Source organism: Drosophila navojoa, chromosome 2 (assembly GCF_054131105.1).
Source record: "Drosophila navojoa isolate 15081-1374.11 chromosome 2, UAZ_NAV_1.0, whole genome shotgun sequence".
NCBI lineage: Eukaryota > Metazoa > Arthropoda > Insecta > Diptera > Drosophilidae > Drosophila > Drosophila navojoa.
Window position 1 is genome coordinate 9,197,829 of NC_142890.1, and position 26,430 is coordinate 9,224,258.

General features: G+C 43.4%; 5 protein-coding genes across 8 annotated transcripts; 2 read left to right on the forward strand and 3 right to left on the reverse strand.

Annotated features, from left to right (window-relative positions):
* Nucleotides 1-3,081: 3,081 nt before the first annotated feature.
* LOC108660318 (Y+L amino acid transporter 2) lies at nucleotides 3,082-14,068 on the forward strand. Of its 4 annotated transcripts, XM_018113669.2 has the most exons (10): nucleotides 5,800-5,931; nucleotides 8,871-9,205; nucleotides 9,717-9,963; nucleotides 10,921-10,994; nucleotides 11,063-11,208; nucleotides 11,302-11,516; nucleotides 11,589-11,818; nucleotides 11,881-12,133; nucleotides 12,291-12,352; nucleotides 12,608-14,068. In XM_018113669.2, the coding sequence occupies exons 2-10, from the start codon at nucleotides 8,900-8,902 to the stop codon at nucleotides 12,608-12,610; spliced, it is 1,536 nt and encodes a 511-aa protein (XP_017969158.1). In that variant the 5' UTR covers nucleotides 5,800-5,931; nucleotides 8,871-8,899; the 3' UTR covers nucleotides 12,611-14,068. The 4 variants fall into 4 exon arrangements, with proteins under 4 accessions (XP_017969157.1, XP_089121681.1, XP_017969156.1 ...); XM_018113668.3 differs by lacking the exons at nucleotides 5,800-5,931; nucleotides 12,291-12,352 and adding an exon at nucleotides 3,082-3,297; XM_089265555.1 differs by lacking the exons at nucleotides 5,800-5,931; nucleotides 12,291-12,352 and adding an exon at nucleotides 3,154-3,284.
* A 15-nt stretch (nucleotides 14,069-14,083) lies between these two features.
* LOC108649078 (uncharacterized) lies at nucleotides 14,084-15,722 on the reverse strand. The gene has a single exon (XM_018098078.3). It carries the CDS (start codon nucleotides 15,720-15,722, stop codon nucleotides 14,316-14,318), a length of 1,407 nt encoding a protein of 468 aa, XP_017953567.1. The 3' UTR covers nucleotides 14,084-14,315.
* LOC108659602 (uncharacterized) lies at nucleotides 15,688-17,295 on the reverse strand. Its single transcript, XM_018112597.3, has 2 exons — nucleotides 16,329-17,295; nucleotides 15,688-16,262 (listed from the first exon to the last, which is right to left on the reverse strand). The coding sequence occupies exons 1-2, from the start codon at nucleotides 17,205-17,207 to the stop codon at nucleotides 15,999-16,001; spliced, it is 1,143 nt and encodes a 380-aa protein (XP_017968086.1). The 5' UTR covers nucleotides 17,208-17,295; the 3' UTR covers nucleotides 15,688-15,998.
* A 104-nt stretch (nucleotides 17,296-17,399) lies between these two features.
* Nucleotides 17,400-24,127, forward strand: Gcn2 (eukaryotic translation initiation factor 2 alpha kinase Gcn2). Its single transcript, XM_018112593.3, has 11 exons — nucleotides 17,400-17,834; nucleotides 17,896-18,068; nucleotides 18,131-18,636; nucleotides 18,693-19,320; nucleotides 19,383-19,967; nucleotides 20,029-20,226; nucleotides 20,285-20,493; nucleotides 20,549-20,844; nucleotides 20,897-21,949; nucleotides 22,012-22,976; nucleotides 23,049-24,127. Exons 1-11 carry the CDS (start codon nucleotides 17,778-17,780, stop codon nucleotides 23,173-23,175), a joined length of 4,797 nt encoding a protein of 1,598 aa, XP_017968082.1. The 5' UTR covers nucleotides 17,400-17,777; the 3' UTR covers nucleotides 23,176-24,127.
* Nucleotides 23,517-26,319, reverse strand: PNPase (polyribonucleotide nucleotidyltransferase 1). Its single transcript, XM_018112595.3, has 4 exons — nucleotides 26,128-26,319; nucleotides 25,645-26,064; nucleotides 24,357-25,577; nucleotides 23,517-24,297 (listed from the first exon to the last, which is right to left on the reverse strand). Exons 1-4 carry the CDS (start codon nucleotides 26,265-26,267, stop codon nucleotides 23,766-23,768), a joined length of 2,313 nt encoding a protein of 770 aa, XP_017968084.1. The 5' UTR covers nucleotides 26,268-26,319; the 3' UTR covers nucleotides 23,517-23,765.
* Between the last annotated feature and the right edge of the window lie 111 nt (nucleotides 26,320-26,430).

Below are 26,430 nucleotides of genomic sequence, written 5' to 3' on the forward strand. Positions count from 1 at the left end.
GGTAAAGAGAGAGATATTTTTTCTGTTAATTCTCATTATTTCTTTCCAATTTTTCTCTTTTAAATTTTAAAAATAATTTTTAAAACAGAGATTTTAGGATATTTATAAAAATAGTTTAATAAATATTCATATAATATAATAATAAATGCTTATATATATAAATCTTATAAATTGATGCAAAAATTATCGACTATCTATCGAAAGGTATGAATAGACATAAATCAATTTATTTGTATAATTAACATAACGTATACATAAACATAATTGTGTGAACAATAATTGCTCTACACCTAATATACACCACCTGCCGATATTCTATTTACAGGGTATATAGCACAGTATGAATTGGCAGCAAAACGATTTCAGCTACTGTCGCCCGTCCCCTGTCCCCCGGTTCGGATCTGCTCTTTCTCTGCTCTTTATTTTCAGCTCTTTCAAGTGCTTTTGCTCTTTGCATTTTGGCATTGTCAGCAGACGGCGTCCTCTATATCCTTTGATGCCTGGCAGCAGGCTCAAGACTTCAGCTCCTGGTGCTGGTAATTGAAAACGCAAGTTTATTTCGCACTTATTATAAGTGGGCTGAGCCGTAGGCGGCAATGGGCACTGGGCGTGGCCGCATTGAGTTACCAGCCAGTTGTGCAGTTATTGTATTAAGCTGATTTTTCGACAGCAACAGCAAGTTTGTAATTAGGAAAGTTTTGATTGTGCCTCGTGCTGAATTTCTTTCATATTTCTCACACTCACACTCTACGTGCCTCAAATTGATTTCCCCCTTCATGGAAATCAGCATAAACCCATTCGATGGCAGATGGCTGCACTTTGCATAAGCACGGCACGGAGCCCAGCCGTAGGCCTGCAGTTCGAGTCGAAGCTATCGAAAGCAGCTTTGCAACTCATTGGAGATGGTAGCAGGACGCCTCCTCACATGTGCCTCCGGCCAGGAAGCGCCTGCATTGTGCAGCAGCCTCCCAGCGAACGTCTCCAACTGTCCAAGTAAGCGGCTTACCGTCAGCTCCCACTGGCCGGGAAGCGCCGAAACAAAAAATGTTGTAAAAAAGTGCGAACTGCATGTAGAATTATTCAAAACTCGTTCGTGCGCAAGGCGATAGCAATAGAAATAGCAATGGGCGGTAGGTGTGGCATATGAATGCATGTGAGCTTTTTCCACGTCTGACATTTACAGTCCATTAAAAAATGCAAATCACATGGGGAGGCATTAAAGTTTTTTTTGCCAAAAATAGAAATAAAAGAAGAACACTTATGGAAAAGAAAACTAAAATAAAACATGCACCACGAGATCCAGAAGCTGCTCCAATTCGGGCAGTTGGCAGCAACAATTACTGTAGTCACGTTGGGATCAAAGAGCAGCAAATAACATCAGGGTGACATGGACGGTCTAACAAAGAAAAACAAAATATGGACGAGAGCTGGACAATAGGCGTTCTGTGTTGCCTGCCAGCTCGCCAGAGGAGTTGATTGGAAATGCGTTCATATCCTGGTGGCGTGGCATCCGGCGTGAATCGCGGACACACCAAACGAAACTCTGCAGGCGCAAATTCAGGTGGACATCCAGGTCCAGGCTCGCATGCTCGTGTCCGATGATTGATTTTGCCCCACCTTGCAAAACAAACTAATAAGCACCACAGGCTGTCAGGAGGCAGCCAGATGGGCAGGTGACAGCGCTTTTATTGTTGTGCAATAGTGCGTAGGTGTTTTTTGCAACTGCAGACACACATGCCAAACACACACACACACACACAGTCACACACATATACGCACTCAGGTATGTGGGTATTTCATGGCATGTGCACGGATCTTAAGCGCACAACAATGCTGCTTGTACACATGAACAGTTCGTAAACAGGATCAGGCTGCTGCACACAGAGTGCATTGGTTCTCACGTTTTTACTGCTATGAAATACAAAACGGTAAGTATTACAGTACATCGATGCAATGAACGCTTGATTTAAAACTAACCGATAAATTTAGTCAAACTACTAGAAGGCCTATGCAAGCTCTTATTGTATTATATTTCAAACAAAATTCATTCGGTTGACTGAGGCCTCATCACTTTCGCTTTTAAGAATAACTAAATAATTAATAATAAATGAAAAAATCTAAGAAAAGTAGACACATTTTTAAATGTTACGTACAAGAGATGGTTGAGAACAAATATTTTAGAATAAAGTCTTCTTTAGAGTGTTCATTACATTAAAATCTCATGCTCTTGCTTTAAAAATGTTGTCGCACTATTATTACCGCCATCTGTTGGCTAACTAAGGTACCCATCATTTAAATGCAGCTTACCACAGCATACAGCACTGCTTGGTAAGCTGTTTACAATAGCGACATTAACAAGCAGTTCAATGTTGCTTAAAGACACAAGCTGACTGCTACAACGTATATATGGCTAGGAGAATGAACAATAATAGTCCAATATAAATCGATAGACTCTTATCGGCTTGCTCTTGAACTCGGCATTTTTAAAGTTCAGTGCAAAGCTCAATTCAGGACATGCGCACAGCAACCTTCGCTGACCTTATACACAACAACAAAAACTGCTGAGGAGAGCCGCAAATGTCGAACAAAAGCAACCCAAAGCACATTGGGCCATTGCTTGGTGCGCAAAACAAAAGGCGCGAAACCAAAGCCGAAAAAACCCAACGGAAGACCTGAAGGAATGGACGGACAGAATTTGATGAATGCCTTCGCATAGCTAACGAGCAGCGCAAGGGTTGTCGTCGCGGCGATGCTCGAACGTATAATTTGAAGTACGCAAACGATTTTCGGAGCCAAACCTAATATAATAAGAGAACCAACAACGTGACTGGCCAAAGCACAAGCTGCGACCTTTTTGAGCTGTTGTTGTTGTTGTTGTGCTTTGGTTTTTTCTTTCGATTTCGTGTCTGCAAACTGCAAGCTTCATGCTCTTAGCGTCCTCTTATCAGAGCTTGTTTTCGGCACGTTTTTCGTTGTGGTCCGGTTCTCAGATGCTGTAGCCATGCGCTGACTTTTAGTACACTGAGAATTGTGGCCACGACGGGAACAAAGCTGTGAAGCTCCATCACTTTGCTAATAAATATTAATAACACCAAAACTGAAACAAACATAGTCAAGTGTGAAAAGTGAAGACAAACTTTTAAACAAATATTTTATCTCTATCGCAAATAAAACGTGAAATTGAAAGATGAAAGCGTTTGTGCTATAAATATGCTGGGGAGACCTTGACATTGTGCTGTGAGAATAAAACGAGGAAAACGCGCTTTTGATTAGCAATAGACTGAGTTAACAATTAACGTAAGTTTTCATTAAGGAAACCCCACAAATAAAAACCTTCATTTGCCTAGCCTACTGAGCTGGACAAGAACTTTGCCCTTCTGTCGTTGGCAAAGCTATTTCTGGCTGCAAAGATGGACGCGAAAAAAAAAAGGCGTCCCCCAACAATGTCAGCGTACGCGCATGTGACGTCACAGCACACACACCTATACATCCCACCACACAACCATGACCAAACACCTACACCCACACATATACCATATACATATGCACATTCCCAGCTCAACGTCACGCCGTTCTGTAATTGGTAGACGCTTTGGCGCCACGTAGATTTGCATTTTATAATAGAATTTGGTTTTATTAGTTTATGCCTTAACTGAAAGTCTGATGCAATGCGCTCAATCAACCTGGTCAGCCTTCAAGCGAAACATGAGACCTTAGTAAGCTTGAATCACTAACCGCACGAAACGTTCCGAAAGCCCTGGGCTTTTCATTAATCGCTAAATTAATATACGCTCAATACCCTATCCAGCGTCCTGCTGGGCGTGTTGCCATTGAGCGATTTATGCGTGTGAGTATCAAATTCGGGCAGCTCCCTAAAAGAAGATTATAAAAGTAAAAAGCAAAACAAAACGCTAATGTATTTATGCGTACTGAAATCAATATATCTTCAGTCAAGGCTAAGCGCCTAATTTATTGCCAATCGCAGCGCACAACAAAATTGTAATTTAATAAAGCTGCCCAAAGATAAAGTGAAATATATATAAAATTTCACTAATTTACGAATATTTGTATAATGAACTGAACAACAGAATGTAGCTGAAAGTATTTTTAATTAGCTAAAGCCAAGTTTATAAGCGAATTGGCCAGTTAATCAAACGGCTAGGACAGTTACTTGCCATACTTGTTTCCATATAATGCGCATATACTAATTTAATGAATCATGAAATGAATACACTCTTGATACAAATACATAATATATGTATATGTATATGTATGTAGGTATATTGCTAATAATTAGCACTTTTCTACCTCCATAATACCGACTAAATCAATAGCTCGCTCACAAATCAATAAATGTGTGCGGGTTGCATTAAACCAGTTATCCTTATGGTAATTCAATTAATCGAAAGCTATATCGCCAATATTTGTCACGCCATTTGGACAAAGCTCCACACACGTCACACGCGAGAGCATCTGAGGTATCTGGCATCTGGCAACTGACATATGGAATTCGATTTGCATACAGCATCGATATCAAAGCTAAGCCAACCCCATATTGTAAATCACAGCTACACAGGCAGATGTCGACAAGTTGAGATTCAAATGAAATTCACATTTAATGACTCTTAAAGTACGTGTACCTTAACTCAATGACGTTTTTGGCGCCCCATCACTTGTTTGCTTAAGTGTCTAATGGAGCTTGAGCAATGCAACTAAATAAAGCACTTTAAAATAGAACATAATAGAGAATGGAAGCATGAGCTACTGTGAGCTCAAGCTCTGCAGACTCTGAAAAAATATCCAAGTATGCTCGCGCCAGCCTAAGAATACAACTTTAATCAAATCTATGCTAAATTGCGTAGGCTATTTGTATGCTTGATGGCGAAATTGCAAACGTCTTTAGTTGAGTTCATTGTGACAATCGAGGCAGACAGAGAGAGAGAGAGAGAGAGAATTCGCATTAAGCTATCGGACAGACGGTGCCCCGAGTGCGGATATATTCAATTATAGAGTAGCAAACAAACGACAAACTGTGGGATCTCGAATCTTTGATGCTGCCATCTAATTTGCATAACTAAGCGGATGACAAAGTGCGAAAGATACAATTCATTATGTGTATTGTGTATTGTATGCTCATCTCGCTATAGATACTTTTGTATCTATCACCATTACTGACTGCTGACAGCTGCTACAGTAGAGCACATATATATGAGACATGTACTATCTGGCTATTGTGTGCCATCTCCATCTAACTACATTTTGGAGTGCCCCAAGACAAACAAAATGAAAAACGTGTTGGCCCAGAGCGTCAGAGCAAGCGTACGGCATTCTGCTAATTAACTAGAGTTGCGTATATTTATGTATGTCTGTTAGATAAAAGTGACGCGTACTTTTTCCGCTTTGCTGGCAATTAAAGGCAAACACGTTGTGAGAATACAGTAAAACACAGAAACAAAAAAAAAAAACACTCTCATACACACAACCTTTGTTACGGCAATAACAACAACAGCAATTCTGATGAAAGCCAAATACACAAAGAAATGCTTCAAAAACTTGTTTTCGGTTCGAAAAATTAAGAATTCAAAAATGCCGGTTAGATGCGAACGAGCCCTCCAGCCGAACCGCCAACCCCCGACAAGTTCGATGTAGCGCAACAGTCGCGTCAAGCTCTGCCGACACGGCCCAAAGCTCAGCCCCAGCGCGCTGGAGCGCAGAGCTTTATCAGCGCCGTGTAGGTGATGCTCGCTGCCAGCCAGGCCGAGACTCTCGTGCTCTGGCCGAGATTGCGGCGCAAAGATGCCGTGTCGCAGCCAACGCTCTTTTCAGTCTGCTCTACTCGTTGATTGCGTGCGGTTCCAGCTCTCGTCGTACTTGCCCACCGCCAAACGCATTTTAGTGGCGCGAAACAGTGTAGTATTTGCTCTTGAGAAGGTAGCCAACACAAATATCACAAAGAGAATAATTAAACAACAACTGTGTGTATTCTTGGCCTGGCTTAATCCAAGAAGATATTATTTGTTCTCAGCGCATTTTTATGGGAGAAAACAAAAGCGAGAAAACGAAAAATTCAAATATATATGTTTGTTTATTTGTTTTTTATTTGGCCAACCAAATTCGCAAAAGGCATAAAAAGAGCTAATTTCAACAAGTGTTTCGAGTCTAATATCTCATTTGAAACATGTACCACAAAAAAATAGAAGAAGTACAACAAAATCATTCAATTCTAATGCCCAAATTGATGCGCACAAGCGAAAGATCTAAGGGATCCAGTTCACAATTTGCAATGCTATAATAGCTTAATTAGTCAGTCGAATGTTGTGAAATCTATAATATAGAATAGCAGCATGTTTATGGCACCTGTGTGAAACAAAAAATTGATAGCCCAACCATGAATAAACCACACACACACACACACACACACACACACATGAGTCGATAGATAGCTGCAAAAACTACTTTTGGTATGGTGTTTACGGTATCAAAATTAATGGATTTAGTGTATACAAATTGGGCATTACCCTACTATACATAGCCTGCATGGATCAATTCGCTATTGTTGTCAGTTTGGCCAAAGCAAAAAAAAAATGGGGCTAATGACTGTGAATAGAAGAGTGAAAGGCCGGCAGCACATGCAAGTATAATAGAGAATTGTTGGGTCTAATGGCTTGTTAAATACCAACAATTATGCTTGCCTTTCACACGCTCACATTACACAGAGCTATGACTAAGAAATGTTGTGAGTTTCAGAGGAATTCCCTGTTATTACAGTCTTTGCTGGTTTCGGTTTATCCGGTATCGAGAAAACCCCAAATTAAAAACTCAAATTCCAATCGACAATTTGCACGAATTGCTCAAAACTGATTTCCACACAAATGGAGGCAGATTTTCGACTCTGTTTTTGATGGTCTATAATGATTCGTTCGGCTTGGTTGCCCAACTGTGAAGCCGAAAAAGAAACTCCAGGTGGCTAATTAGCAATATACCTTAATATACCCTGTAAAGCCCTCTATATATACACACAAAGCAGTTTTTATCACAATAACCTCTGATATAGTTATAAAAAAAAAGAGCAAATCTGAATGCTTTGTACTAGCAGCTCATTAGTTTATTCACCTGTTTGTATTAACTGTCGCCCCAAAGTTGATTCACATCTGTTGTTATTCTCGCGCTAATGCTATGCTAATTCATGCAAAGCATGCGCCCACTGCAGGTTCTTTGAAGGAAGTACCGCATATATACTATATATGTATACCAAACACGTATAATACAAACATTGTGACCTAATCAAAACTGAAATGAGCGAGTGTCAGAGAGAGATAGCGAGAGAGAGAGAGAGAGAGAGAGAGAGAGTATTAGGTGGGCGGTGCCTGATAGTTTTTTGTTTGCTTTCAACAGCCTTAAACTGATTCACAAGGAAAATGTGTTTGCTAAGCATATTTTATGGGCCAACACGCGCAGCGACTGTCAGCAATCAATCTGCGGTATATAGCATTATATTTACTGAAAATTTTCGTTGGTTTAACGAACCCGGTGAAATCTGAACAGCATGTTTTTCCTCATCATGTGTCTGGACCAATCAACTGATAAAGAGGTCAACCACAATCAAAAGTTACAATGGGCGCTGTGCTAACAAACGTCGGCTGTCAACTCTAAGATTTGAGAACTGAAATCCCATGCGCTATATGTAAAGTGTAGTGATACAAATCAAATAATCCGCCTCTTACTGGACAATGAACTTTGATTGCCTTTCACTCCGAGCAAGAGCGAAAAACGTAACATAAAAGAGAGGGAATAGAATCTAATAACGAGCGCAAAGTCGTGCCATTAGAACTCAGATTTCTAGCAAACGATTATGTCGAAATAAAAACGCTGTGGCCAAGCTAGGTACATGAGAAATAAAAATAAAAAATGTAATTGACTTCCACAAGACACACAAATGCAAATATTACTCAATTAGAGAATAAACAAATCTCATCTCTTATTGTGCAATTAGCAATTAGCAGAATAGTAAAAATCATAAAGAACTGAATATGAATAGTTAGATGAACTCTGCCGCCCAGTTGTGATCAACGTGAGGAACTATCTAAACAGCTGCTAAAAATATCGTCGAATCAAAACAATCGTATTTTAATTAACCATATGAACAGTATTCCAAGCAACCAAATGTAAATAATGATAGCTAATTACATTAAAGCTATAAATAGTTTCAAGTCATTTCATATGCTATAGAAAGTGATAAAAATCGCATTTTCGATAAATATTCGTTCATTTTAAAGATAAGTTCAGAAAAATACAAAATTTTCAACAAAACCTAATAGAGGGCTAACAAACTTCATTGCAGCGTATTGATTTCAATCAGAAACTCGAATTCGAAGTCTACTTTGAGTAGAATCTCATTAAATTAAATTATATTAAACCAAATTAAAGGAAAATCATAAACTTTTCTTTATTGACAGCAAAAAGTTTGCAGCTAGAACACCATTAATTTATATATGTATATCTGGATTAGTCAAAAATCATTAAAAATCTAACATATACTTTCTATATTAAGAACATTACGGTATAGAATGCTCTTATAAATAAACATATAATATATACATCTACTATAATATATATTAAATTAACATAAATGCACATATTTATTCTGATCTGATTAGAAAACAACCTGACTGAGGCTCAGCAAACTGTTTGTTTAATCAAATATAATTTTATTATACACTGTTTTTAATAATTAATGTGATTTTATCAATTTAGCTAATCATTATGCAAATGCTAAAAATATATAAATACATTTAATTTCTGTTTTAATATTAGGTTTAGTTTTTGTTCATTAAATTAATTTTACAAATTTAATTAATTTAATTTTTCAGGCAGCTTCTTCAAGTATCTCAGCTGCAATATGGAAACGGAGTCGCTGAACCGCAAGAGCTCCTCGCGCAAGAGCTCCATTGTGAATGGCAATGGAGATGCCACCACGAAGCTGACCAACGGCGATGAGACTGCAGCTGGCGAGGGCGGTGCCGGTGGCGGCGGCGGCGGGGAGGTGACACTAAAAGCCAAAATGAGTTTATTGAATGGCTGCACCGTCATTGTGGGCTCGATCATTGGCTCCGGCATCTTTGTCTCGCCCACCGGCGTCTTGATGTACACGGGCAGCGTTAATTTGGCATTGATTGTGTGGGTCATTTCCGGACTCTTCTCGATGGTGAGTACTTGGAAAATATGAGAGGGCGCGTGTGTCGTATAAATATTGATTAACCAATATGCAAATGCAAGAACCGGTAACACCTGTTGGCTGTTTGTAAACAGTTGGGCAGGCAGGCAAAGTCAAGTAATCACAAATGGAAATGCGCATGCCAACGTACAACTGTCAGCAGGACCAATGCTCAATTATGAATGCGGGCCGCGTTCAGTCTCTTAATGAAATTATTGAAATTCTCGCATACCCCAAGCACACGCACACGCACACACCCGCACACACACACAGCCAAGCACGCAGAACTGACACGCCCATGTCAAGAGCACGCATTGCTGCTGCTGCTGCTGCTGCTCCTGCTATTCAATAGAAATTAAGTATACGCTGCGTGCTCGCTGACAGTTGAGTTGAAGAAATGACAGCCACTTTGGGGTTGAAAGAACCCAATTACTTTAAGAATACTTTAAACTATTCTCCGCACAGCACTCACCCATCTATCTCTCTGCAATATCGCCTTTAGGTGGGCGCCTATTGCTACGCCGAGCTGGGCACCATGATAACCAAATCTGGAGCCGACTATGCGTACATCATGGAGACATTCGGACCCTTCATGGCATTCATTCGGCTGTGGATCGAGTGCATGATTGTGCGACCCTGCTCGCAGGCCATCGTGGCCCTAACATTCAGCACTTACGTACTGAAGCCGTTCTTTCCGGAATGCGCTCCACCCGAGGATGCGGCCCGGCTGCTCGCCGTTTGCTGCATATGTGAGTATATGAAGTACTATATTAGAGGCGTATAGCATCAACGCATTCGCTTGCGCTTCGTACTTGACCTATAGATTAGACCCAATTCGATCAGATCCCCCGAGAGCAGAGTAAATATGCGCGCATGTATGCGAAAAGTGTTTGCCATCGGCTTATCAGCAGCTGTAACCAAGGCGGGAGGCACTTTGATTTCCGTTTTATTGTTATTGTTTTTGTTTTATTGTCATCTTGTTGCCATTGTTGTTGGGGGTAAATAGGCTAAATAAACATCACGCAAATGAATCTCTATATTTTTTCCTGTATGGTGAAGGCTGACAGAGTTCGATTGGAAAAATCTAGGAAAATTTTCGATGATAATTAGAAAACTATTGTTTATACATATATATATTAGTTATTACTAAACTCATTTTACAATTTATTAAAATGAGCCGAACTGAAGTAAACTTATTATTATTATTATTTGTGTACAGATTTTTATTACAAATTATATTTCATATCAGATTTGTTAAACTTTCGATCCTCAAACTGAAATCGCCAAGATAAATATCTTGCAGGAAATGTTATATATCAAACATCTTTTATATGTTTTATATCGATTCTGATTTATGTGATTTATAATTGGAATGCTTTGATAATTTATGTTAGTCAGTCCCTGGCATCTCACAGTTAGTTACCCCAAATGTCAGGCCATAACTCAGGCAGCCTCAGCTCGCTGTCAATCGGCGACTGACTAACTAGTCACTGTGTGTCTGTTTTAATGCCTATTTAATATTGATTTAATAATGCGGAATCTTACGCGCTCCAGCTATAGCAGAAAAGAAGAAATCAAGTCAATGCCTTTTACATTGTGCAAATCCTAGGTTTATTACATCATCCGCATAGCTTGGGCAGCCCAAATGCCTTCTTCCAGTCTCTGGCAGCTTTGTTTTCATTATTATTTTCATTTCATTTGTACAGTGGTGCTAACATTAATCAATTGCTGGGACGTTAAATGGGCCACCGCTGTGCAGGATATTTTCACATATGCAAAAGTAAGTTAAATGAGATTTGCAACTTTATGTTGGAGCTTACTACAGAGCCAGGACATTGGCATTTGCAGCTGCTGGCCTTGTTTATCATCATTGCGACTGGCATGTACCAGCTCTACATGGGCAATGTGAAGTACTTCAATTTCGATAATAGCGATACGCGAGTCACATCCCTGGCGCTGTCCTTCTACTCGGGCCTGTTCGCCTACAATGGCTGGTAAGCGTTAAGCGGCTTTGCTCTGTGCTCTGTCTGTCGCTTGGTTTGTTCTGGTTGCTCTAATTGGATTTGCGCTTGCTTGCTCGCTGACAGGAATTACTTGAACTTCATCATTGAGGAACTGAAGGATCCCGTCAAGAATCTACCACGCGCCATTGCCATCAGCTGCACGCTTGTCACCGTCGTCTACGTCATGGCCAATGTGTCCTTCTACACCATCTTGTCGCCGGAAGAGGTCCTCGGGTCCTCTGCGGTGGCTGTCACCTATGCGGAGCGCGCATTTGGCATGCTGGCCTGGACCATACCAGGTGAGTGTTGTTTAGCCAAAGAATGCCATTTAGTCAGCGTATGTTAAATATTTTCTTTAAATTCCTTTCCAGTTTTTGTGGCATTGTCCACATTCGGTGCCGTCAACGGCATTTTGCTCACCTCCTCGCGCCTGTTCTACGCGGGTGCAAATGAGGGGCAGATGCCGGAGATTTTAACCATGATTCAAATTCAACGCTTCACGCCCACGCCCGCTGTGCTGGCCATGGCTCTGCTGTCCATGCTATATCTTACGGTTTCCGACATCTTTGCGCTCATCAACTACGTGGGCTTCGCGACTTGGGTGAGTTTCGTTGGACTATTTAATTTGATTTGTCTGACATTTAATTTGCTTTTACCCAACAGCTGAGCATTGGCGTTGCGGTTCTCTGCCTGCCCTGGCTGCGCTGGGCTCAACCCAACTTGCCACGCCCCATACGCGTGCCCCTCGTATTCCCCATTGTATACCTAATTGCCACCATCTTCGTCACTGTCGTGCCCATGTATGCCAGTCCCGTGGAGACTGGCTACGGCATACTCATGATACTGTCGAGCATACCCGTCTACTTGGTCTTCATTGCCTGGAAGAGTAAGCCAATATGGTTCCAGAAATCGATGGGTAAGTTGAGAAGTGGGTCAGCCTGTGGCACACCTGTCTATACATGGATCAGCTTCTTATCCTCCTCGTGAGCTCACCTATAAAACGAAACTATTTTGCAATTCTGTTTCATATATGATTTACGCTGTGCTCCTCCCGTACCTTGCAATTCTTCTAGGCGGAATCACACAAGTACTGCAAAAACTGATGATGGTTGTGCGTCCCAAAGCGGCGTCAAAGGTTTTTAAGTTTGCTCCTTATCCTAGTTTTCCTAAGTTTGTTTTTCAACGATAACAACTAACCAATACTCATCCTGCCTGCCTGCATTTATCACACTAATTACTAACAATCGGGCCTTGGGCCCGCTTCCATGTTTCCTTAGCACTCTTAAACGTGTGTGGATAACCACTTGGTTGTTCACTGTAGCGCACTCAAGTAGAACTTAGTGGCTCTCAAGTGCTCAACTAATGCAAGCCACGTTCTTTTAATTTACAGTAAGCCTCACACACTTCCTGCAAAAGCTGCTCATGGTACTCGGCAAGCAGACGAAACCAGCTCAGGTGTAGAGATTAGCGAGTGGATGGATGGTTGCAATGATGGTGGGTGGATGGTGGGGCCATTATTGCCAGAGACTACGCTGAAATTATTCTAAGCAGATGGAGGAGACATCACGTTAGCCAACAGCAAATGATAGCATTTAATATATAATGAAAAAAGTATAAAAAAAAATGGAAATTGAAAAAAATCAAAAACAAATATATAATAATAATAATAATAATATAGCTTCTGTGCAGCCAGGCAATAACGAGTAAAAGTAAACCAGATTCCAAGGCTCGGTGCGCTTCGATACACAATTCTCAACCTGAAAGCGTGACCAGCTCCAGCAACATAACTACGAATAGATATATTTTTATATATGTTTTAAGCTTACACACCTAAGCCCCATGCAGCGCGTTTCATTGTTTCAGCATACACAGATTTCAGCAAACACAAAGCTTTGGCTCCACTTGGAGAATACTGTAAAAATGAAGAGAAACAAATGGAAAATACAAGGGAAACTCTAAATTTCAAATTGTCCAAAGCTTTATGTAGCTCGAAGTACAAATATATATTCTCAGTTGGTTTTCAGGCATACGAAGATCTATTAAATACGAAAAGCATAATACATATATATTAATAAGAGTCTATAATTCAATTCATTCATTAAGCATCAATAATGTTTAACTCGCATTTAATTTGTGATTGTATTTCGGCAGCGCTTTTAGGAATGTTGATTAAAATAGTTTAGAAATTAGTTCGACATAGTTTGACATACTCAGAAACATTTTTCGCATATTAAGTTTAAGTTTAAGTATTCTTTAAGTTCACTGTGTTTCTATTCGGTCTGCCGACTGCCAACTATATGTATGTTAGTTACAAAATAAAAATCTATCGAAACCCAGATGAAACCCAGTGACCTTTGACCCCAACTACAGTAGAGTTGCATTGCAAGTCGCACATATCCTAAACTAACAAATTGTTCAAAACATTGCCAAGACACGAGAAACCATACATATTTAAAGAAATATTTAATTGAATTGTTAATTGAAATCTATTCTGCATGTAATAATTGTTTGAATGTTGCTTTCAATGTTTTTAGCATTAAATGAAATAATAGCGGAGTATAGCCCATATATAAGCATATATATATATATATACAGGTATTAATATATATATGTGTGTGTATTTAATATCGAATTATGTAACTGTTACACATTGTATTTGGCACATTTAACCAACTGTTTGTGTTAGCCGGAAGCCGCAGCTGCAGTCGCTGCTCAACTAAAACTACGATTATGGAACATATTGTTGACAATAATATTTCAATTTATATAAATGTGTATATACATATATGAATTATATATAAATTGTATTTTATGTATATTATATATTATACGTATACCCGTTGAAATCAAACTATTCTCTTGTGTCTTTTATCAATAACAAAACCATATTTATATATTTTACTTCAAGTTCTAAAGGAAGTGACGAATGGAACAATCTATTGCCAAAGTTTTACAAATTTGGTGTAGTTAGGTTAGGTTTGCGACACTTTTGACTGATTGCTGTTTGAGTAGTCCATTATTGCGAATATATCTGCCTGGGCAGTGAACAGATAACAGTGATCTACAAAAAGGAAGAAAGGCCCAGAACTCTGATCAATCTATATTCGACTTCTGTGCTCTCTTAAATTTGTTATCTCCTGTTGCTGTAACGCCTCCTCAGCATTGAGAAGCTCGTAGTTCTTGGTACTCATGTATGTTGTCAAGGTGGGCGAGAACTGGCATCTTTTCACCTCTCGTTCGAGCTGCCGAAATTGTTTGAGTGCCTCTGCATAGTTGGCAGCCGCCGCCAGATCCCTGCTGCTGTTCTTCATCAGCACACCGTGGGCATCGCCGCCGCTCTTGTCATTGAGGATCCGGTAGGAGTTTAGCTGTTTACACATTTTCAAAAACTTCTGGCGATACTGCACATTGTAATGGCGCTCCATGCAGAGCTTCACCTCCAAAAACTTCGAGTCGATTCGATGGTACCAAAAGGCCAATTTGCTATAGTCCTCATGGGAGAGGTTCAACGGACGCGCACGGAAGGGTATGTTGATCAAGCCAGAGGGTTGCCTGCACGATTCCATTGAAAGACTGCTGCTGCTGGTGCTGCTCACCTTGGTTATTATCTTTGAATCGATGACCTTGGGCGTATCGCTGTTCTCGTGGCTGGCACCAATGCTCGAGTAGACCAAGTTCGCCAGGTTTAGGAACTTGTGTATCTCGCATGTGGACTCCTTGTCCAATGGCATCTCGCACGTAATTAGGGTGCGCGTGGGTCGCTTCGGATCGAACGACTCCTTGATGCAATCGGTAAGCAGCGTGCTCTTACTGCGCCTGCCTTCCGAGAGTGCCTTGAAAAAGTCGTGTATGTCCGTGCGATCGGTGCAGTCAAAGATATGATAGATCGACAGGAATAGCTGGTGTGACTTATTGACGCCATCGGCGAGAAGAAACTCCACATTGATGTGATCGTCGCCAGTGCCGCGCGCACGCAGCACAGCATATTCGTTATGCAGCCATTGGAACATCTCACGCGTCGTCTGCATCGTTCGTTTGCTGGTCTGTGCCCTGCCTCGATGAGAGCTTAAAAGCATGTTGACCATATCGAATTTGCGTACATCATAATATTCCACATTGATGCTAAGCAGCTGGTAAGGCAGCTTGGCCAGTATCTTGTCCAAGTCGGAGACCAGCAGATGCGTCAGCAGCTTAACGTTGTGCGAGCGACGAGGAGTCAGCCTTAGCAAACAGCCGGGACGCTGCTGCCGAATCATCTGCTCCAGCAGATCGCTCAGTTCACTCCGCATATGCCGCTCGTCCTCATAGCCCACAGCGTCGAACTGAAGCTGATGATAGTAGCGTGCCGACTTGCCCGTTTCCGTACCGTTCCGCGAGCGCAGCAGCAATGTGGTCTTGTCCATCAGCTTGACATCGCTATCGATCGGCGTATTCTTGTTGCTGCTAGATAGCTTGTGCATTGTGTCTGTCAGAGACACGATAACGCGATGGACCTTGTCACCCATTTCGATATGAAACGTTCCTGTACTTATTTTTACAATTTTTTTTTTATTTTTTTTTTTTTTTTAGAGAGAATGTATTGCTTACGGAGAAAATTTTGATTAATGTTCGTAAATTGATGTGAAAACTGCTTTTGATTTGGAGAACTACAACTAAGTTCACATGGAAGTTTGAAAGAAATTATTAAAGAAGCGTTTTCAATGCAATTTGTATCTCAGTGTTTTATAATTTTATAATATAGGTTGCCTATAAGCGTATACATAATTGGCATAGGAAACATATTAGTTGCGAGCAACGTTCCCTACTAGGTTCCTCAAGTGACTAAGTTTCGTCTCGGATGCACACAAGGTAGCGTACAAATCGTTGCGGTCTTTTAACATCTTGCATTGAGTATGGCTTAGTTGCTGTTCCTGCTGTATATACGTTAGCAATTGATCATGGAGTGATTGGAAACGATCGTTAATTTCCTGGTGGCAAACCTTCAACTCTTTTATTAATATCATAGCATCGTTTTTGGGCGAATTAGCTGCCGGAGTAATGTTGAGCTGGTAATGGGGAATGGGAGAGCATTTAGTGCTGATTATGATTGGCAATACATTCGATTTACTCACAGCTTCTATGCGGTCCTGAGTAGAGTCTTGTTTTCTATAGGCTAGGTGCGCTAAGCCAAGCAGCTGCACATTTTTGCAATTCACCTGAGAGCCAGTGACCAGCACATGGCACAACAAGAGCATATACAAAGGCTTATTGCTGTTCTCCTCAGTCGCCTGACGTATGTACGTTGTCAACTCTGTGACTGAAAGGGCGGCCGTGAGAGGGTCATGGCTTAAATAGCAGCGCAGACCGCACAGAGTTCCAATGCACATCTCTTCTATGGCTACGAGCAGAACGTGGAAGTTGACTTTAAAGCGAGTTCCGTGCCGCTTACTGGCAACCACATATTGGACTTCCAGTGCCTCATGGCCCATGGCGACGGCAGTGCGCATGCGATACTCATTTAGCAGCCAACCCATCAAATGTTTGATGTCACAGAAATTGCATTGTGTGTCCAGGCCATTGGGACTGGCTCCTTCAACTAGCTGCTTGTAGCGAATAGAGCAACTTTCTAGCTGCAAGGCTTCCTGTTGAAGCTTCACATTGACTTGAATGATGAGCGCGTCGACGAGAAACATCAGATGATAGCCACGCTCAGCAGCTAAATGCATAAGTAGGCAATCTTTACGATCCATGAATAGGGTGTGAAGTAGTGTGCTTATCTCACGCTCTCTGTGTTCATCATTTTTTTGAGAAGAGAGCGCATCAAAGTGCAGTTTCTGTGCCACAAACACTTGAGGTTTGCCCGAATCTTGACTGCACAAGAGTCGCAAAGTTTTATCATTCAACACGCTTACTTCGCCGCCATATTGGAAGAATTCTTTTTTCTCCGCACCATTTGATTGTTTTTCATTTGGTGTTTGATTGAGGTACACTATAACTCGTGTTTGTACCATTTTCACATAAATAAATTCACTAAAGACACAATAAAAATAACAAAATAAAAAAAATTGCGAAAATATAAATTGTCGCAGACAAAACACCGTTACACTGTCAAGATACCAGAGTGACCGTATTTTAATTTTTTTAAATACTCAAAAATGTTATGCACCAAGTATCGATGTTGCTGGAAAGTCTATGTTATGTGGCAAACAAGTAATGTTAAGTGTTATACAGCTGGTTAACTACGCACACACAAGACGCGAGTGAAAACTTTTAATGAAAAGAGCAACAAGTTGCCATTTTTACGCAATTAAACCACCTTTACCAACAATCAGCATTAACTTGGCACACTTTGGATGTAAAGGCAAGCTTAGAAGCGATGCAGAAGCTGGCCAACAATGAAACAGCTGCTATCGCAGAAAAAATACACCGGCTGCAACATTCATAACAAAAAACAGACGCACACATGCACATGTAAATACACCTACACCGACGGGGAGACTCCAGTATTTTTTTATTCACACTGCAACCGCAAAGGCCTGAACTTTTTTTTATTGAGATTTGATGAACAAGTTTACAGTTAAATGGCAGCGAAGGAATCATTTCGCGAACGACAAACACAGGAATTGGAGGTTATAAAAGTAAGTTTCATTTATACAAACCCTATTGTAATATGATGAAATAATCGCCGGCCATTTCCAGTCCATATTCGGCGGCGATGTGGAAGACTTAAGGCCTCAGAGCAATGCGTCGCAGTGGAAGCCAACGGACATACGCATACTCCTAACTCCATTGCGAGACTCTTCTAATGGCCTTCCACAGGCCTATGTCTGCACCAAGCTCCACGTGACATGTCCATCCAAATATCCAAAGGTGTAAGTTGAGTTTTATCACCCGGTTAATTTTAATTTACTAATCTGATATATATTGCTGGTAGTGCGCCCAAAATAGTGCTGGAGGAGTCCAAAGGCATATCGGATCAGCTATTGGAGGCACTGCTCGCCCAGCTGCAGGCGCAATCACAGGAGCTGCTGGGCGAGGTCATGATTTACGAGCTGGCGCAGACGGTTCGAGATTTTCTGCTGCAGCACAACAAACCACCGAAGGGCTCATTCTATGACGAAATGCTGCAGGCCAAGCAAAAGCGTGAGCAGGAGGAAAAGGACTTGCAAAGGCAAAAGGAAACCATAGAGCGGCAAACTCTTATGGATGAGGTGGAGCGTCGTAAAGAAATATTTAAAACGGAGGCCAAGCGACGCGGCGAACCAAGACGCAGTATGAGCGAGTCCAACAATCGTCATCCCAGCTCTTCGGAAAGCTCTGAAAACTCCTCGCCCTACTATCGCGGCTATACATATCCCAACAAGTGCCTGGACCATCGAAATACAGAAATGCTCTCCTTTTACAAGGTGGGCCGACAAATTCAACGTGCCTGCTGCTTGGGTAAGTATTACCACTACTATCAACTGGACATGAAGATGACCCTTTCGCACTTTTAGGTCATTCGCAGCGTGGTTGTATTGCCTACACCGGCGTTGATGTGCATTCTGGCCAGCTGCTGTACCTTACCGAGTGGAACATCAAGTATTCACAGATAGAGCAGCCATGCAGTGCTAATGGGAAATGCCACTGGAGCTCCGAGTCCAAGTGCTTGGGTAATCATCGAGTGGATGAACTTATATCCTCCATAGAGAAACAGGTGGCAGCTCTGGCACAGTTGCAACACAAGAATCTCATTCAATACGAATGTGTGCTCTGCATCAAACGTAAGGAGGGCTTACTGGTCTATCTGGTGCAGGACTTTCTGCTTGGCACAAGTGTTTATAGCATATCCTCTACGCTGGGCTGGTGCATGGATGGTGCACGCATGGTGGCACGTGGAGTATTGGAAGCCCTGGTATTCCTGCACAACAAGGGTGTCTCCCACAGCCATTTGCTTGACAGCACAGTATTCATGGACAATGCTGGAAACATACGTTGCACTGACTTTTCGTTGGTTCCCAACTTGCTGGAGCTGATTGGAGGCATCGACCAAGGCAGCAATCGTGGCGATTTGCCAGCATTAGGTGCACTCGTTGAGGCACTGATGCCCACCCATAGCTGTGAGATGCGTGATTTCGTCGATAAGTAAGTTAAGCTCAAGTAAACGACCAAGTAGATATTTTTAGTAACATTTCAAACTATTCTAGGTGCAATTCGGATCGTACCTTGTCTGCCTCTGAGCTACTGGAGCATCCTTTTCTACGTACCTACGTGGATAACGCACAGCAACACCTGACGCTGCAGCACACGCAGAATCGTACCTCTCTGTTGCCCAGATCCGAACAAGCTGTGGCCGTGCAACGTGGTGTGGTGCCCTTTCAAATACCCACCTTAGCGCTGAGCCAGTCTCGACTGCGCACCGAGTTCGAGGTGCTCATGTATTTGGGCAAAGGCGCCTTTGGGGATGTGCTAAAGGTTCGCAATATACTGGACAATCGGGAGTATGCCATAAAACGTATACCGCTGCCCGCTCGCAGTCGCCAGCTGTACAAGAAGATGACTCGCGAGGTGGAGCTACTATCGCGCCTAAATCATGAGAATGTGGTGCGATATTTCAACAGCTGGATTGAAAGTGTGAGCGATGCAGATGCTGCTGAATTGGACAAAATGCTGGGTGGCGATTGGTCGCAGAGTCAGGAGCTAAGCACAAAGCCTGCAAAATCACCGCAGCTTGGGATGACCGTGGAAGAGGAAGAGACAGAGAGCTCGTCGAGCATGTGGAATGGTTACATGTAAATAGTTGGTCCTGAAGCACATTGAATTATTTACAATATATTTGATATTTTATGGCAGAGCCAATATGGATGACTCCGACTCGGATGGCATTGAGTTTGTTGATTCAAATGGCAAAGTAGCCGTTTACGACAACGACGATGAGAGTGAAGATACCGAGAAAGATGATGCACTGCAGCACAATCCCGGCAATTCGCCGCGCCCACAGATGCAAGTAATGTATATTCAAATGGAGTTCTGTGAGAAATGCACCCTACGGTTAGCTAAAAGAATACATTCCTTCGAAAACCTGTATTGAAACGAATCCTTTTTTTAGCACTGCCATCGACGATAATCTCTATGAGAATACAGATCGGCTGTGGCGCTTGTTTCGAGAGATTGCCGAGGGCCTGTCGCACATACATCAACAAGGCATTATACATCGGGACCTGAAGCCGGTCAACATATTCTTAGACTCGCATGATCAAATCAAAATCGGCGACTTTGGTCTGGCTACCACGAGCTTTCTAGCGCTACAGGCGCATGGTATGTGAGCACGTTTAACTATATATCAGTATGAATGATGATACGCTGTTTTTAGCCGAGTATCCGTCGCATTCAACCGTTCAGCATGTTACCTCGACTGAGGAAGGCACCGGCACGGGTAAAGTAGGCACTACGCTTTATGTGGCACCAGAGCTGACGGGCAATGCCTCCAAGTCCGTGTACAATCAAAAGGTAGACATGTACACGCTAGGCATTATACTGTTCGAAATGTGCCAGCCGCCCTTTGACACAAGCATGGAACGCGCACAGACAATAATGGCTTTAAGAAGTCCGTCCATAGTAATACCGAAGAGCATGTTGCAGGATGCGAAATACGAGAAGACGGTCAAGGTGAGATATAGACGTAAATCTTATGGAAAAATTATATAATTTCTATTATCAGATGTTGCGCTGGTTGCTAAACCACGATCCTGCTCAACGACCAACAGCCGAGGAGCTGCTTGTCTCGGACCTGATGCCTCCTGCTGAGCTAGAGGCTAATGAGTTGCAGGAGATGCTGCGGCATGCCTTGGCCAATCCACAGAGCAAAGCCTACAAGAATCTTGTCGCGCGCTGTCTGCAACAGGAAAGCGACGCAGTACTGGAGCACACCTACCATCTAAGCAGTAGCCGTGCTATGAAATCATGGAACTCGGCCATCGTTATTGATGACATAGTTTCGCTCAATCCGCTCATCGAATTTGTCAAGGCTAAGGTAGTCAATGTGTTCCGCAAACACGGCGCCATTGAGGTAGACTCGCCATTACTGTCACCGTTATCTTCGCGCAACAGCCACTCCAGTGCCAATAGCAACGCAGTTCATCTCATGACCCACTCTGGTTCGGTGGTGCTATTGCCCACCGATTTGCGTACCCAATTCGCGCGGCACGTGACCATGAATGGGGTGAATCTCATACGTCGCTACTGCGTGGACCGAGTTTATCGGGAGGAGCGCGTCTTCAATTTTCATCCGAAACAGAATTACGAATGCTGCTTCGATATCATAACCCCTAGCACAAGTAGCCAGCTGGTGGATGCGGAGCTGCTCTCACTGGCATTCGAAATAATCAACGAGCTGCCCCGACTGCGCGAGCGAAACATCGCCATACGAATGAATCATACGAACTTGCTGCGCTCTATTCTAATATTTTGCAATGTGCCCAAGTCGCAGTACAGCGCACTCTTCGAAGGACTGCTGGACTTCATTGAGGGGCGTATTTCACGCTTTCAGTTTCATTCAAGCATCACGGCGATCATGGAAAAGTCACGTACTTCGGCACAGACACTGATGGACATGATGCTAGCAAACTTTCTGCTCACCGGCTCCAGGAGCAGCGTGGATGAATCTGCCTTGAAATCACTGATGCGCGGCAAGGGTGAAGCTGCTTCCTTGGCACGTGGCGCTTTACGCGAACTGGAAACCGTAATTGGACTAGCTTACAGTCTCGGCGTGACGGTGAGTATTTCCTTGACCTGGCGTGAGTGTGAATTTTTACGATTATCATTGCTTATCCACAGTGTCCGATAAACATTTGGGCTGGGCTGCCTATTAACTTTGATAGTGCCAGTACCGGTGGCATTGTCTGGCAAATGACCGCTGACCTCAAACCAAATCGTTCCGGACAGCCCTCTGTGCTGGCCATGGGCCAGCGCTATGATGCCATGCTGCATGACTTTCAAAAACAGGCGCAGAGCTTCAATGCTGCGCTGCCGACGCGTGGCATGCTCAGCGGCGCGGGACTCACCTTGTCTCTGGATAAACTAGTTGCTGCCGTGGGTAAGGAGTATGCCAAAGACTGTCGTGCCATCGATATTGGTATTTGCGTGTGTGGCACACGGCCCCCGCTCAAGGATGTCACCTACATTATGCGTCTACTCTGGTCCGTGGGCATACGTTGCGGCATCGTGGAGACCGTCGGTAGTGGCGGTGATGAGGCGCAGGACTTGTCACGTCTGGGTGCGCTGCATGTCATTTTGGTCGCAGAGAACGGGGCATTGCGTGTGCGTTCCTTTGAGCGTGATCGCTTCCAGGAGCGCCATCTGACTCGTGCGGAGCTGGTCGAGTTCATACAGAAAATGCAGCGCAGCGAGGCCATCAATGGCGGGACGGTTGGCGGTGGTCCAGACTATACCAGTCAGCTGTCCAGCATGAGCAGCAGTGGCGGCGGCAGCGGACGTGGTGAGAGTGGCGTCAGCTTGTCAGCGTCCAATGTGAGTATCAAAAACAGCTACAGCCAACTGCCGTCTGTGCAGGTAACATTCCTCACCCACGACAAGCCCACGGCCAACTATCGAAGGCGTTTGGAAAATCAGGTGGCGCAGCAAATGAGCTCAACGCTGTCGCAGTTCATCAAAAAGGAATCTTTTGAGGTGCTGGTGGTGGAGCTTCCACCAGCAGTGGTAAATGCCATAGTCGGTGCCATCAATCCCCGAGTGCTGCGCAAAAAAGAGACTGAACCCGAAATGACTTTTGTGATCGAAAGGTGAGATATCATCTGATGATTACTATGATGACTATGATTCGGCAGTATTAATCAGCATATTTTTATTTCCAGATTTCCGAAATACAAACGTTATATATCGGAAATATATGAGGAGATCGTGGACCATTTGAATGATGCCAAGACACCAATTGTGGCCTTGTACAGCATTTCCGATTCCTATTATCGAGTTATCATCTAGATGCTGTTTGTACAGTATCGTATCTTAGCTGTGTGATACTGTGACAAAATATCAATTTATTCTAACCAAGTTACGAATAAGTTTTTAAGTTAATTGAAATTATTTTGCAATAATTTTAAGATTAGAGTTCATTTACTCTGTACTCAGAGGCCGATTTATACTTATTTTTCAAACAGTTTATTTGTTTTAATATGAACAAAACTAGGAAAAGATGAATAAAATAATGGATCCTTAGGAATTTTTTTTGTAATCCAAGTTCTTTCACGGCCTAGCCAAAAGATTTATTTAAATTAAAATATCTTTGGCGTATTAGTTATACATGAGTTCCAAATGCCAATGCAAATTTTGAAATTGTTTAATCTTAAGTTCCTGCGGATGCAATCATCCCCTTACAACGTACCAAATTTCTTAAACTATACATTCAAATGTATGCTAAGGAACAACTACAGATAGCTTGTATTTAAGTTGATTTGTTTACTGTACATACACGAAATTTGTAACTTAAAATATAATCGCATGTTAACAACAGATTAATAACATTCTAAACTGTACAACACTACGAGAAGCAGCAGTGCCAACTTCGTGCAAGCTCAAGAGCTGGTTTCCCCGGATGCCGCCTTGTTCAGACTGCGTGCAATGCCTACGGCGGGGCCCTGCAGCACTTTGCGCGAGAGCCGCATAAAGCCGGACACGGGATCTCGGCCAAAGTACTTGACCTGTATTTCCTGGCCTACCTCCAAACCTAACGCCGACGGATGCGCAATCTTTCGCTGATCCAGCTGCGAGTTGTGCAGCAGTGCGGGGGGCATGCCGGGATACAATATAACCATGACGCCTGTATCCCGCAGCTCGGTGATTTTGGCAGTGTAAATTCCACCGAACTCCAAATCCGGTACGCGTTCCTTGTGCATGTAGCCTTCGATCATCTCCTTGGCTTCATCCATCGCCGCTTGGGACGGAGCAAAAACAGAAAAGTTGCTGTCGTCGGAAGGTGTCAGGGTGGTGCCCGTTTCGAGGTAGATGCGCTTCATGTGCAGCCCGCTGGGTCCAATCAGCTGGGAGCGTTGATGTGGCTCGACAACGAGATTTTCACTGACTGGCCAGCAATCCTTGCGGTATTTACTTCAGAAAATGGAAACCAAAGGTTAGAGAAGAGACAATCAATATGGTGGTGCACTTACCGTGGCTCCCTGATGGTTTCGCCCATGATATCTAGTATTTTGGACTTGGCATCTGTGGCCTTTTGCAGCGATTCCATAACGACCTTAAGCGGTATACCAGGTATCTTCAGATCCGCTTGAATGGCAGTGAACCCTTTGCGTGTGCCCGCCACTTTCATGTCCATGTCGCCCATGTAGTCTTCAATGCCCAGTATGTCGGTCAAAATGCGATAGTCCTGCAGATGCTTCGTGTCATTGTTCTCATACTTGGTGACCAAGCCGATGGCCACACCGGCAGCAGGCGCAGTGATCGGTACACCGGCATCCATTAGCGCTAGCGAGCCGCCGCACACGCTAGCCATGCTGCTAGACCCATTCGACTCCAGCACTTCTGACGTCAGGCGAACTGTGAACGGATAATCATTTGGCAACGTGGGCAACAAGGAACGTTCAGCTAGAGCACCATGACCGAGCTCTCGGCGTCCAAGTGGACCAATTCGGCCCACCTCGCCAGTGGCATATGGAGGGAACTCGTAGTGGAGCATGAAGTTTTTCGCCTTCAGTCCGCCGCTGTCCAGCGCCGCCAACGAGTCCAGCTTCATGGCACTCTCTGGCGAGTCGAGGCTGACAGTGCAGAAGACCTGCGTTTGGCCACGTTGAAATAGGGCGGAGCCATGCAACGGTTTGTACATGTCCACCTGGCAGTTTATGTTGCGCAGGCTGTCGTAGTCCCGGCCATCGCATCGTCGATTGCTCTCGAAGATCAATTCTCGGAAGATCTCTCGACACGCCTTGTTAAACTCCTCTCCGATGGCGGCGGGATCTAGGTCTGGATAGGAGGACCACACCTTGTCAATGACATTGGCACGCACCTCGTTGACGGCGGTATCGCGCGAGATTTTGTCATGTGACGCATCCTGGAAGATTTCTCGGAGCCGCATCTCGCACATGCTCTTCACAGCTTGCACTAGCTCTGCCTGTGGCTCGGGCAGTTCATCAACTTCACGTTTATGTCGTCCATAGGCCTTCTGGAGTCGTTCGATCTCATGTATTATGAACTGCGCCTCACGCGTGCCTTGCTTGATGGCTTTCAGCAGATCCTGCATCAGAACTACGTTGCCCTTGCCCTCCAGCATGACCACCAGATTCTGCTTGGTCGCCGACACCACTAAATCCAGTTGGGAAGATTGTAGTTCACGTCTTGTCGGATTAATCAGCACCTCGCCATCACTGAGGCCAACTCTGATAGGGTCACATAGCGAATTCAATTAGAATTATCTTTATATCAAGTAATTCCACAACTCCTTACCGCACAGCGCCTATGGGCCCATTCCAGGGTATGTCGCTTAATGAGAGCGCCATGGATGCCGCATTAATAGCCAGCACGTCGGGTAAGTGTACCGCGTCCATGGCTAGCATGTTGCACACCAGTTGCGTTTCATTGCGATAATCCTTGGCAAAGAGAGGGCGCAACGAACGATCTATGAGACGCGCCGACAGAATCTCCTTCTCCGATGGTCCCAACTCGCGGCGCATAAAATTCATCGGTATGCGGCCAGAGGCAGCGTTTTTCAGTCGATAGTCGACCACGAGGGGCATGAAATTCTGTCCAGGCGTTGGCTTCGCTTTGGCTACGGCAGTGACCATAACCGCTGTGTCGCCCATTTGACAAACTGCAGTGCCATTGGCAAAACGCGCTAGCTTGCCCGAGCTAATGGTCATTTTACGCCTGACGAAGGGATTTATTATGAAATTAAGTACTTATTTTCGAATGGTTTGCACAGAGCCTTACCCATTGCTAAAACTGACCTCCACGGCGGGCACATCGTTGTTAATGTTGCTTTGTAGGCAACGTCGGTTTATTAAACGCACTCCAGCATTGCATCTCAAGCGGTAGTTGAGCAATTTTAAAACTTTTCTCGTAAAAATCATGGCTCAAAGCGCCCGAGTTATCTAAAATTTGCCGGTTATCTGCGGCTAGAACGAACCTCGTGTAACCTTCGCGTGAAAAAGTTTAATTTATCAACAAAGTATTTAACTACTATTAGGAGGTACAAGAACCGGTTTTAAAAAATAAATAAAACTTAATTGTCAA

Bases quoted from the DNA above. Each gene is read 5' to 3' on its own strand.
- LOC108660318 (XM_018113668.3), top strand. From the start codon at position 8,900: ATGGAAACGGAGTCGCTGAACCGCAAGAGCTCCTCGCGCAAGAGCTCC. The intron at 10,995-11,062 runs GTAAGTTAAATG...TGGCATTTGCAG, and splicing joins ATATTTTCACATATGCAAAA to CTGCTGGCCTTGTTTATCAT. The intron at 11,819-11,880 runs GTGAGTTTCGTT...TTTACCCAACAG, and splicing joins ACGTGGGCTTCGCGACTTGG to CTGAGCATTGGCGTTGCGGT.
- LOC108649078 (XM_018098078.3), bottom strand. From the start codon at position 15,722: ATGGGTGACAAGGTCCATCGCGTTATCGTGTCTCTGACAGACACAATG.
- LOC108659602 (XM_018112597.3), bottom strand. From the start codon at position 17,207: ATGGTACAAACACGAGTTATAGTGTACCTCAATCAAACACCAAATGAA. The intron at 16,263-16,328 runs GTGAGTAAATCG...CCCCATTACCAG, and splicing joins CTCAGGACCGCATAGAAGCT to CTCAACATTACTCCGGCAGC.
- Gcn2 (XM_018112593.3), top strand. From the start codon at position 17,778: ATGGCAGCGAAGGAATCATTTCGCGAACGACAAACACAGGAATTGGAG. The intron at 18,069-18,130 runs GTAAGTTGAGTT...TATTGCTGGTAG, and splicing joins CCATCCAAATATCCAAAGGT to TGCGCCCAAAATAGTGCTGG. The intron at 20,845-20,896 runs GTGAGATATAGA...TTCTATTATCAG, and splicing joins AATACGAGAAGACGGTCAAG to ATGTTGCGCTGGTTGCTAAA.
- PNPase (XM_018112595.3), bottom strand. From the start codon at position 26,267: ATGATTTTTACGAGAAAAGTTTTAAAATTGCTCAACTACCGCTTGAGA. The intron at 26,065-26,127 runs GTAAGGCTCTGT...TCCCTTCGTCAG, and splicing joins GAGGTCAGTTTTAGCAATGG to GCGTAAAATGACCATTAGCT. The intron at 25,578-25,644 runs GTAAGGAGTTGT...TGACCCTATCAG, and splicing joins GGGCCCATAGGCGCTGTGCG to AGTTGGCCTCAGTGATGGCG.